Source organism: Puma concolor, chromosome E3, assembly GCF_028749965.1.
Source record: "Puma concolor isolate L17-30 chromosome E3, mPumCon1.1.hap2, whole genome shotgun sequence".
Lineage (NCBI taxonomy): Eukaryota > Metazoa > Chordata > Mammalia > Carnivora > Felidae > Puma > Puma concolor.
This window is the reverse complement of record NC_141682.1, coordinates 33,004,292-33,017,206: the sequence shown is the minus strand read 5'-3', so window position 1 is coordinate 33,017,206 and position 12,915 is coordinate 33,004,292. Positions and strand designations below refer to the sequence as shown.

The 12,915-nt window shown below is 43.9% G+C and overlaps 1 protein-coding gene across 1 annotated transcript in view; it reads right to left on the bottom strand.

Annotated features, from left to right (window-relative positions):
- TXNDC11 (thioredoxin domain containing 11) overlaps positions 1 to 12,915 on the bottom strand; it is a 60,210-nt gene that overhangs the window by 32,452 nt on the left and 14,843 nt on the right. The window contains exon 5 of the mRNA XM_086691217.1: positions 3,406 to 3,499. Coding sequence (XP_086547343.1) covers positions 3,406 to 3,499 — 94 coding nt within the window. The remainder of the gene's footprint in view (positions 1 to 3,405; positions 3,500 to 12,915) is intronic.

Sequence of the window (12,915 nt, the reverse complement as noted above, 5' to 3'; positions counted from 1 at the left end):
TTCTTGGTTTTGGCTCAGGTCACAATCTCACAGTTTCGGGAGTTCAAGCTCTATGTCGCACTCTGCGCTGGCAGCAGGAAGCCTGCTTGGGATTCTGTGTCTGCCTCGCTCTCTGCCCCTACCCAACTTGCACTGTCTCTCTCTCTCTCTCAAAATAAATAAAAATAAATTAAAGAAAAAAAAAAAAGAACAGGAAGAAGATTCCAAGGGACACCAGAACCAGAGGAAGTGAAGTCCTGACTTTACCAGGTAGTAACTTACAAAGCAAGAAATGAAATTGTATTTACTCATACAAAAAGAGGGATCCAGACCAAGAGAAAACAAAGAAATAGACCCAGGGACACAGAAGAAAACCCTCTGTGGTAAAGCCAGGCATCGTCAGGATGAGGAAAACCGGAATCAACACCAAGACTTGAGACTAGCCGGTGAAGCAAAGGCCTGGATAATTGAGACGAGTGGAAACAGTTAAAACGACAAGAGAAAGCAGTCAATCTTAAGTGGTCAGGTGGAAAGCCAGTATTCCCTATTTCCCTTATAATAACGCGTAAAACTATCAAACGTTAGACAAACGGTTTTAAGAGAACAGCAAAGGGGCGCCTGGGTGGCTCAGTCGGTTAAGCATCACACTTCAGCTCGGGTCATGACCGTGGGGTTCGTGGGATCGAGCCCCATGTCGGGCTCTGTGCTGACAGCTCGGAGCCTGGAGACTGCTTCCGATTCTGTGTCTGCCCCTCCCCAGCTCGTGCTCTCTGTCTCTCTCTCAAACGTAAATAAAAACATTAAAAAAAAAAAAAAACACAACTTAAGAAAACAGCAAAGTACCACGGAACCACATCTCACAACTGAACGCCTACATTCCTGAGGCAGGCGTGTACTCTTAGCACTCTCCCAGCACCGAGGCATGAGGCTTCACATACAGGACATTCTCCAAATCCTTGGACAGTGATGGTCGGCCGGCTAGCTTCGAGACAAATGTCAGAGTCCTGGCTGTTTCTAAGACAGTTACAAAAAGACTGAGGCAAAGGAAAGGTGTGTGCATTTCGGGAACACCCGTGCACTGCGCCCGGACATGTGCTTTCTACCGCAACAGTCTAAACGCTTCTTTGGTTGAGCTCTCTACAATCAAGCGTTGAGTGTGGCAAATGTGTGTTAGGCCTCAATCTGTGGACACAAAACACAGCCCTGCCCTAAAATTTACATTTCAAACTATAACATAAAACAACAACGACAACAAAACACACAACCAGCGGGCCCATGTCTCTCTTACCGAACACCTACTATTAAAAGTAAAACACCATGTAACCGCTGGGTATGAGAAAGCAACATAGAAAACAAACCAGACGCTCAAGGCAAGATTTCTTTTAGGGCACAGATTATGGAAAGGGATCATTCCAAATTTGTCTTTTGCTTCTAAAAATGGTTCGTTCACCTTAAGTGAGAGGTGAAAAACGATGAATTAGAATGAATCTCACCTCTCGCAAAGTTCACACGCAAGAGGGTTTTACCAGACCCAACTAGAGTCGCAAGTAAAGGTAATCTGACTGGATTTATTCTGAGAAGAAACGTCATGTAATCATTTGTCAATATTAGTGATTTGGCCAAAGAGGTTCGTTTTTGTCCCTTTGAGTAGTTTTTAGCCATGTATCACCCTCCTTGGCTTAGAAAACAAAAAGAAAACACAGGCGAAAAGTTACTCTCTTTACTTAGAAAGGTTTTTCCAAAAAAGAAGTCCTATTTTGGAAACCTCTGAATGACAAACTAACTTAAGATGAATCATTAGCACATAATATAAGCTAACTGGATAATAAAACATCCATCCATGATCTAGAAACACCCTCTTCAACTCAGAACTTGGATGCTACCATCATTTCCGGGAATGACTGCAGATTAGCCTTACACGTACAATTTTCAGTGGGGACCTCTGAAGAGCTTTCAATTCTAAGAACATTTTTGAGGATCTGCTTCTTAAGCTTTTTTATTTTGGCAGTATGTTGCTTCCAAAATTCAAACTTTCACTCACTAAGTCTTCTCAGTCACCTGAATCTGTGCAGCTCGGAATCTTTCAAGTGGACAGACACATACTCATGTGACGGCTTAATTTCCTCTTGCAGTGTCGCCCAAGATGAAAAACATGAAAACAGTACATTCTCTGTGCACAAAACCTTAAGGCAGTGTGTATTTTAAAATGGCCAGTCATACGATTGTTCAAAGTATTAATACTCTACTATTCTAATTCCCACCCCCCCCAAAAATGTTGAGGCAATTTAATACCCCAGTAACAGAAGGACAGTTATGTGTTTTCGGTTGATTTACTGGGGGAAAGATGACATAACTATCAGTCTGGTCACTCAGCAAAAAGCAACTGAAACCCCACGATGTGCCAGATGCTGAAGAAAGAACACTAAACCGAAGACACACAGGCCCTACCCTCAGAAGTCTCACGGTCTGGGGAGGAAGACAGACGTTACACAAATCTCACAACTTCATACATAAACACAAACCATGTCCGGCACTATGAAAGGAACCAAGCGGGTAGCCCAATGAGATGGGGGGAAAGTGTGGGGTGTTTGAACTGGACCCCGAAGGGTGAACAGGGGGTCTGCTGTGTGGGGAGCTGGGCCCGAGAGGCCGGGGAGAACAGACTCCCATGTGAGGAAGAGAGGGCAAGAGCGGAGACCAGTTAAGGGCCCAATGGTCTAGTCCAGGGGGCGGGGGAAGGGGCCTGCACCAGAGTGGTAACAAAGGAGACAGAGACAAGGGAGCAGAACAAAGTGTACCGGACAGAGAACTGAAAGGAGGCTGTGACTGTAACAGAGGAAGAACATGGGCAATGTGAAAAGATGGCCAGGATACAATGTTTAACTTTACAAATAGGGACCTCAAATAAGAGAGGATTCCACCAAGTAAAAGAATAGATAGGTAGGTAAGCAGGTAGGTAGGTAGATAAATAAATTTGAGAATAGTGAAACTGTCAGCAGGCTTACGCTACAATGTGGTATGACCTTCCTACTTGTAAAAACACTTCCTGAAGGAAACATATTCCTAAATCATGCTACATCCAACTGGCAATAATACAACCACCCAAAACTCTGACCAAACCTTGTACCTACACACTCAAAAAAATGTTATGCTATCAACTCTCAAGTACAAAACACGGACTTGCAGACACAGGATGACCAAGCCACATTTTTAAAAAGCTAAACATCTAGGAGACTCTATTTGAAACAGCATGGTATTTTGTTTGCCAATACAACACAAAACAGTGTAACCATTTAATAAAAAATACAGAGAAAAGGAATCAGAACATTTTAAACATATAAACATGAAGACAACGTACACAAAAGAAGGTATCAATATACACGCATTTGCTACAAGTACTGACATCTAGATACGAATCGTGTTTACCTTTCTTTAATGAAAGTAACGCTGAAGTGAAGAAGGTCAAATAACCAGGAGGCTGGGGTGAGCCACTGAACTCAAAGTACCCGAGGACTCCAGGCTGTGGGAACAAGAACAGAATTGGGTGACTGACGTACGGTTGGCCATGGCGTGACGCGAATATTTTAGGACATCATGATTTGGCAAGTGCCACCTGTCGTGCCTCAGTTCTTAAAAACCCTAAACACGTGGGGAAAGCTGGGGATAGGACTCGGCTTTCCCTCCATTTCGGCAACAAGCGGGGAAAGGATGGAGGTGCAGCTTACGGGGGGGTGGGGGGGGTGTCAGAGCTGACACTTCCTTCCCTCTCCCCAAGGTCTCTCCAGGCTCTGCGGACAGTTCTCCTAGGTACCTGGCGAGAAACCTCATCATCAAGTTCAAGTACTCACGGCTTTTGTTTAGCATCTCCAGGCATGTCGTATCAATGATTTCTTTGTAACCTCTCTCTGACTTCGTCCTCAAGCACTTCCTCTCATTCACTCCAAACATGCTTCCCACTTACTGGACATCAGGTTGTATCTTTCAAGGTCATCCTTCCAGGGGCTCTTTCCTAACCCCCCACCCCACCCCAGAAGCCCGCCGCCCACACAACGGCAATCCTCCTGGCTCATCAGGTCGGTCTGCAGAGGGCTCGTCTCTTGCTCTGTTGCTCCTCCCCTCCTTCCTATACATGTATTGCCACCTGCTCATCCCATTTCTCTTAAGCTTCACCACAGGGCACCCCTGCATCCTGCCAAGCCAGCTAATTGTCCAGACGTATTCTGCCTTCCAGGTCAGGATAATTTCTTCCTTGTCTGAATGCTCTGTGGCACCCATTCTGTCTGGTGTTGTTCTAGCAGTATCTAACAGTTAAGAGCCAAAGGGGGAAAGAGTGCCAGGCCTGGAGTCAGAAGACCTAAGCTCCAGTCTGACACTGAAGGGTCTTGGGTGGACCATTCAACGGGAGGCCCTGGCTTCCTTCTCGGGCAAACGGGGACAACGCATCATGGGGTTACTGAGAAGAATGGGCCTGAGAGAGCACTAGGCAAATGTAGACTCCTTTTTGGCCCGAAAGCATGCTCTTAATACATAACTGGAGCTCATTTGATCACTGGGACAAAACCATATCCCAAACCTAAAGGAGAAACTTTATCTGTTGGTAAAAGTTTACATCAGCACATGGTATAAAAGAGGAAATTTCTCATCTGTAGTGGAACACACGATCTTTCCAATCTAAATCACTTGCTTAGTCTCTTAACAAATGAACTGGTTTTAGAAGCTGAGATAGTCAGAATGTTTACTTCTAACACCTAAAAAAAAAATCATAAAAATAATTTATTTTTCCAACATCTGAGGAAATCAAAAAGCAAAGTTATTGAAAACAGGATTTTCTTTTGCTTAACTCCGTCAAAATGTGTTTAACAAGCCAACCCAGAACTGGCTTAAAGGAGAATTACAGCGTTTGGGTTCCGAATGTTCCAAGCAAGGCTAGGACGGTGTAACAAGGCTTTCTACCACGCACAAAGGAAGACAAAATCCTGAGAAATTCTAGGCACTTAGTTAAAACTGGGCACAAAGGTTAACAAAAATGTAAACTGATAGAAAACAGACTCATTTAAGTTACTTTAAATTCTGACCAATGTTCCAAACCCAAATCAAATGGAATAACTCCATTCTGCCTATTAAAAGTTTCGTGGCTAAAAATCAAATTCACTGCTCACTCGTGTGGCCTGTGAGCATGCGCATACCTACGTGCACGACACAGCTGCACACGTGGTTCTGCACACACATGCACACGTGTGCACACAGCAATGCAAATAAGAAAAATGTGAATTCTGAGTCTTCAGGGGAAACCCAAATTAAGCCTTTAAACACGAGTAATGGTTGGACCATTCGCAGGGGTCCTGTGTAGACACCTTGACAGCGTAAAGGTTTTCTCTTGCTGATGGTGTCACTGCTGCTGTTTTCTGAGGAGCTACATAGTTCAGATGAAGGAGACTCTCTTTGCAGAAGAACTTGTAATGAAATTTTCAAGCAGTTTGACCAAAGTAATTCCATCAACAATACGAAGCACACAACCCCGTAAGAAAAACTATTTTCACTTCTCATTGCCAAAGAAATGAAAATCCTAAGATTCAACAGCTACAGGAGATGATAAAAGGCTACAGAAACTGTAAAAAAAAGTAGCCACTTCAAACACGAGAAATGGGCAAAGTCGATTTCAAGTGTTACTTTTCAAGTATTCACAGTACCATTAACGGTCTGTATTAAATTTTGAAAACTGGCATGTTTCAGAATGTAACTTGAAATATTTCAAAATAAAAAAAGCAAAGAAGTGAGGTGATAATTACCTGTTTATTTCTACTGCCAATTATCACTTAAACGTTACTAAACCGGCTCTGGTTGTGCTTTAAGTAAGACAAATATACCGACCACGTCCCTAGAACTTCCATGTCTCCCAACAGCTGTCTCTGAGCCATAATTAGGTTCCTCCATGGTCCTTTCTTAAATCTGCAAAAGGGGGACTTTGGGGAACACAACATATGCACATTCACATACCAGGACCTTTCCAGATCCAGGCCCCTTGTCTGCTCAGCCGCAAATAAACCCAGGGGGCGCTACAGAGCAGACAACCCTATCCCGCGCCCCCCCACACCTTCAAGGCCCTTTCGGATGAGCTGGGCGAGCACATAAACCAGGCGCTGGGACACAGGCTGTCCCTTCTCACTGGACGCTGACCCACGTGTAAAGGTCTTCCGACCCCAGGTTCCCACCCCAGTGTCCCGTGAGTCCGCTCCCGGGATGCTTAAGCAGCCACCACGCAAACAGTCAGAGGAACTCAGATGCCAGCGTTGTTCTTCCTTCACGTGTGCAACTCATCACAGGTTTAATCAGGACACAGGGCAGCAAAGCAGCAAGACCCCTCTGGGACCTCGTCTCCTACCAATCTCCCCTCTGCTCTGGCTCCACCAGCCCGATTTCTGCCTCAGGACCTCCGACTTACCGCGCCCGCCCTCTGGAGCACTTTCGCCAAGTTTCCTCAGGGCTGGGCCACACACAGGCTTCACTGTGACTTTCTGCTCAAACCTCATTTCCTCAGAGAGGTCTCCTCTTCCTTCCGAAACAGCTACACCCTACCTCCCCGCCCTCGTGTCTATCCTATCCCTCTTCTTTCTTTGTCTGGGGGCACTTATCTGAAATGACCTCGTGTGTTAGCTTCCTAGAGCTCAGGTAACAAATTACCACCCACCTGGTGGCTTAAAACAAGAGAAATGCATTCTCACAGTTCTAGAGGCTGGCAGTCCAAAATCGAGGGGGTAGCAGGACCGTGCCCTCCCTGGAAACTCTAAGAATCCTTCCTTGTCTCTCTCCTAGCTTCTGGGTGGCTCCAGACGGAACGTGGCCACACCCCTCCCAAGTCTGCCTGGGTCTTCACCCGGCCTTCTTGCCTGTGTCTCTGCGTCCTCTTATAAAGACACCGATTAGCGGGGTTAGGCTCCACTCTAAGTCCAAGATGATTTCATCTCGTGATCCTTAACTAATGACACCTGTAAAGTCCCTATTTCCAAATAAGGCCACGTTCTGATGTTCCGCGGCGGGGGGGGGGGGGGGGGGGGGGGGCGGTAGGGATTAGGGGTGGACACTACTCAACTCCCTGCACTTTGTCTGTGTTCCTGTTTGTTATCTCCGTGTTTACCCCCATGAAACAGAGGGACTCTGTCGTTCATCACTACATACCCAGCTCAGACAGTACCTGGCACGGAGCAGGCACAAAATAAACACTTGTGAACGAGTGAAAGAATGGAGACAAAAAGATAAGGGAGACAAAGCTCCCCCATTAAGTTGACAATTCAGCAAAGAATAAAATATGATGAATACCAGACTCTAACCTGACCCAGTTTGCATGTTTTTAATTCCATTCCATGGGGGTAGAGTATATTCAGCACCTGCTATAATGAGGTTGGAAACAGGCTATTTATAGGAGGCCAGCATATCCTTGTCAGCATACAAGAGTTCTCTACTAAGTGAACACCATTTGCAGGGTGGCATAAATTTCAGCAAATGGTGCACACACCCTCTAGTGGCCGTAACACTAGTTACTTCAGAGTGCTTCTAGTCCAAGGCAATTGAAATATTTCTGTACTAATGTTATTATCACACCCTGAAAATTTAAAACCGTTTCGCTCAGTGCTGTCAAACTATGAATTGATAGAGGCAGTATCTGTTAATTCGCTCAACATTCAGAGTTGACTTTTACTAACAAACAATAGGACGGCAGGTGCCAGGCATTCTACTACATTTTCTTCCAAAATACCCGGGTTTTCTCTCTCACCTGGCAATTTTCCTAACACCTGCTTCCCCCACCAAAAGATTCCTAAGATTCTCCCCATGCCACTTAAACTTAAAACAATGGTGGTTTGCCAAAACTGCTAAGAATGAATGACAGGATATATGCTAAATCACTCATCCTAAATGGATAAATTATAGAAATTCATTAAAAATTACAAGGAAAGAGTTCTAAATAAACTGTTGGCACTGGTGGGTAGATTATAAGGCACAAATCAGATGATTCTGTCAAGGGTTTTAAAAAACAAAAAAGAAAGCATTACTGATGTAGAAGCTCGTGATACCAAAATCAAATGATACCTTAAGAAAGACTAAAATTAGAACCGTGTTAGATCTAGTCTCTTTGCAAGTGACATTACCATCACTGAATCCTATTCCCTAACCACTGAACTCAAGAGCTACCAAAATGACCATGTCATATGTGTGTCCATGCTGTCCACAAGTCATCAACTAGACTCTCCTGTCTGCATCTCAAATGGGCAGGAAGAACCCTCCAGGAAGAGGGATTCCAGTTAGTTGGAGTGAATGCAGAAAGGAAAACGTCTTAACATGGTTTGTCAATGAGAGGACTTCCAGCTCTTCTCCCTCGTTGGCGAGTTTACTTCAGTTTTTAGCTACATTCATTATTTATGAGGCTGGTATGATTTATTTTATTTTACTTTATTTTTTTGAAGGAATCTCTACACTGGACATGAGGGTCAAACTCACAATCCCAACCAAGATCAAGAGCCGTGCGCTCCACCAAGTGAGTCAGCCAATTGCCCCAAGGTAGGTATGACTTTAGTGCACATCCGGGAAGAAATTCTAGACCATACCCTGCTTCAATGTTGGGGTTACCAAAGAACACTCCCAACCCTGCAGAATAAATGCAAATGGGCCAATTAATAACAGGAAATGGTAAAACTCTGCTGCTTTAACAGGTCAATAGCCATGGCCCCATCCTTAATCAGCATTCTTAAAAAACACTCCTAAAAATGAAGGTAAGAAAGTTGAAGTCAAATTAAGAGGCCGACACCTTCAAAATTTTTCTATCCTGAAAGAGAAAGGCTCAAAAATGACATAAAATAGTTAAATATCCCAAGTTTTGACCTCTAGATACATAGTCAAGTTTCAACTCCGGGACCTCAAACATTTCTTCGTATACAAGGGAGAATCTGGGGAGCAAGAAACTCTAAGCCATGGTCCAGTCTCCACTTAGGGTTAAATTACACCCTCTGTACCCCATCTTCTCAATCTGTTCAGAAGGATCTTATCATTTCTGTCTTACACGGCTATTAGGAGGATCAGAAGTAAAAGCACGTGAACACTGGAGGGCACTTACCAGGGCTAGTTTACACACTCTCGGTTGCTAATAATGAGCTAAGTATTTTGGAATTTACAGAATATTTACAATATTCACCCTCCAATGTCTTTCTGTCATGTTCCATAAGTTAAAGGCAAAATTATTTTCCTCAACATTGCATCTGGGCTCAGAGTCCCACTCTACAAGCAGAAAACCGGGGTTAGTGACAAACGGATTCACACAGGTTTGAGACATCAGAGCGACATAAGCATATACACATACGGTCAGGATGCGTACAATATAATAAAAGTTTACATTCAAAGTTGTTAACTTCAGAATATCATCACTTCCCAAGGAATAAATACTAATGGCACAATTCTGTGTCGGTCCAAACTACTCACGAATATCTGGATTAGAGACAAACTTACAATTAATCAATATCGTTTTTCTAAAGAGGGGAAACTACCAAATGCATTCCTACAAGATGTCACGAACACACCTAGAGACATAAGCAAAAAGCAAACAAACCCCAGAAGTACCACAGAAACATTCATGATTCAGCCTAATTCGGATATACTCAAATTTAAACGTACTTGATACTGAAATCCCTATTAATAAAAAATATAAATTAGGAGATAAGGGTTTTGATAAAATTATCTTATATTAGTAAGATTTCTTTAAATTAGCAAGATCCTTAAGATATTTAGGAGGCATGCTTTTGGGGGAGGTGCACCAACAATGTGAATAAAAGGTCGAGTATCAGGGAAAGCTCTACTGATGACAATACAAGTCATTCCTGGGGCACCTGGGTGTCTCAGTCGGTTGGGCATCTGACTCTCGATTTTGGCTCAAATCATGATCCCAGGGTCATGAGAGTGACCCTGTGTCAGGCTCTGCACTGAGCGTGGAGCCTGCTCAAAGATTCTCTCTCCCCGCCCCCCACCTGTCTCCCCTGCTCATGTGTGCTCTAAAATTTAAAAAAACAAAAAAACCACCATATATATATACACACACACACATACATATACGTACGTATGTATGTATACATGTGTGTATGTATGTATACATATGTATGTATATGTGTGTGTGTACGTGTATACGTATGTATGTATAGGTATATATATACATATATATAATTTCTGTCTCTAATCTTCCACAGATAACACTCCAGAATTTTCTAGTCAAGGCACTGCTTTATTTTCATATGCTCTCTGCCCTGTTATACGCGGATAAACTTGGAACAATCAGATGGTGGCATTCTGTGTGCTACATGAAAAAAAAGATGTGTTTTTACTAATACCTGTGAGACACTGAAGGCCTTCTTCGGAAAAACAGTAATTGAAAACAGAGGTTCTCAACTGAGGCGATTTGTCCCCACCCCAGGGGACATATAGCAATGCCTGGCTATTTTTGGTTGTCACAGCTAAGGGGGGAAGGGAGAGCTACTGGTATCTAGCAGGTGGAGGCCAAGAATGCTGCTAAACATTCTGGAAATCATGGGATAGCCCCCACCCCCAAACACAGAATCACCTGACTCCAAGCGTCAATCAAGCTGAGGTTGAGAAACCTTAACTGAGAGGAACATCCAAAAGTATATGGTGCTCTGGAGTGGGGCCTCCAAAAATCCCTGTATCCTTCCTCTCTCTACTCAACTCTCAAAGCCATGACAGTGGCTTCATTTCTGGATCTAGAATTGTGCCGTTGTGCTATCTTATAGACAGCGCGTATGAAACCCAGACCACATCTATGCAGTGTTGGTACGTCTCACAAGTTGAATGGTTTCACGAGCCCTGTGCTGAGCCTGACTCCTGAATTCTTCCACCATTGATCAAATATTGTCTCTTGCCAACCAGACAATTTCACCTCAGTGAGAAGCAGCCCAGTGACAAAGACGAGACCAACATAATAAAAGCAATCTACCACTTCGGGAGGAAGCGTTTTCAAGGCCGGCAGAAACCACACAGGGCCCCATCCTGGCCCTGTTTGAACGACAGGCTAATCATCGTTGGACATCATTCTAACTAAGTGGGCTGCTGGAACACAGCCTTGAGTAATGTCGCCGGCACGTCAGTGCATCTGATGTGGACTCTGTCAAACTCGGAGCGTCATCTCTGAAAGCACCGCTGAAAAGCAGATTCAGAGAACGCGGAGGCTAAAGGTTAAGGAATCAGCCTTGCTGCTGTCACTATGAGGGACTTGTCTCTCTCCTGCAGAGCCAACCACAGAGACATTAGAGAGGTAATAAATACAACAAGATGAGAAAGAACACTGATACAGATGTTCAAAGGCATGGTCTGAAAAATACTTCCCAACCAATAATGGATGAACCTTCTTCTGCCTGCCTCTTTCCAGCCTCTAAACTTCACCCGGCCAAGACCGGAGGGATTATCTGAGCCAATTCACTTAACTCAGAGATGAGAAATCTGCGTAAAACTCAGAAATCAGAGACCGCAAATGTCAGGGCTACAACGCAGGCCTCTAGCAACCCCTCCTTATCATGCGATTCCTGCTAAGAACTGGCTCAGAACTTTCCGGATACAAATCTCCAACAGGGCATTTGAAGATAATGAAGCCGCCTCTTGGTGCTCTTATTACAAGGCTAAATGATACCAACTTTTTCCATATTTTGTGTGTGTGTGTGTGTGTGTGTGTGTGTATGCCATAGCTCCTCTGGCATTCTGCTTTACTTGTGAGGAGAGACTGAATGAAAATGTAAAGAAAAAAAAGAAGGTTGTGTTCTGTAAAATCCCTACAGAGCCTACCTGAAGGAAAACCTCTTTGCCCCTGCAAACAAAAGATTTCTTATGTAAGTAGGGAGTTCCAGCAAATACCATGCACATGGGGGGTTCTCTCAATAGTGCTGAATATCCAGGATTTTTCCATGATGTCATTTCTACTGCTAAATTTTTGTTTCTTGGGACTACATCCACCAGGCATTTTCATGTCTTACGTAAGTCCGGTTTATAGATGAAAACATGGAGACTTAAAGAAGTTAAGTAGCCCACAGGCCACACAGCTAACAAGCGACAGAGCTTGGTGTCCTAAGTCACCATTTGGCTGTGCTGCCTCCGTGCCTCTGTCATCCACTGCAAATCTACATGAAAACCCACTTCCCACACAATTCTTACACCTAATTGTCCTTGTTACACCAAAGGACTAGGCCCAGGTGCCCTGCCTCCTGGTATGGTTCCCGCCCACCAGCGTGCCTGGGAAGAACGAGAGCCAAGCCCACCAAGGGCACAGAAATCTATCCAGTGTCCATGTAAGGTCAAGGGCACATTCGCACTAATTCACATCTGGGAACTTACAGGCTCAGTACCTAGATATTAACACCGCCGCCCAGGAAATCTACCCACAGTTAACAACACATCAAAGAGTGTTGCTAACATGACTGAAAAAGCTGTGAGGTCCCAGTAAAAGAAATTCATGTCCAGTCTACAGAAAACCTCCCTAACGCAAAAGGTAAAATCCAACCCAGTCACAATTAGTAAATCCCTCAGTGAGGTCTGGATTCATAGGGTTTATCGCTCAGGTACTTATGGTCCTGATTTTGTTTTATCTAAGGATCATTTTTACTTTCTATACCCAAATGTGATTTACACTTGTTCCAGTGAATATTTTTGTGGAACTATTCTCATAATCTACTGAGATTATTTTAAGCTTTGTACCGGCCTCTGAAATAATAAGCTGTCCTGAACACACACTGAAGATCCAACGAAAATGATTTACCACGGGATGAAGCTGGCAATGGGAAAGCAGCAGAGAACCATGTTAGGAAACTTTCTGTTAACAAGGCCTTGAAACAGTTATGCACTTTATAAAACAGAAAGGCACATATTCGTAGGTTTTTTTAAAGCTAAACTACAACT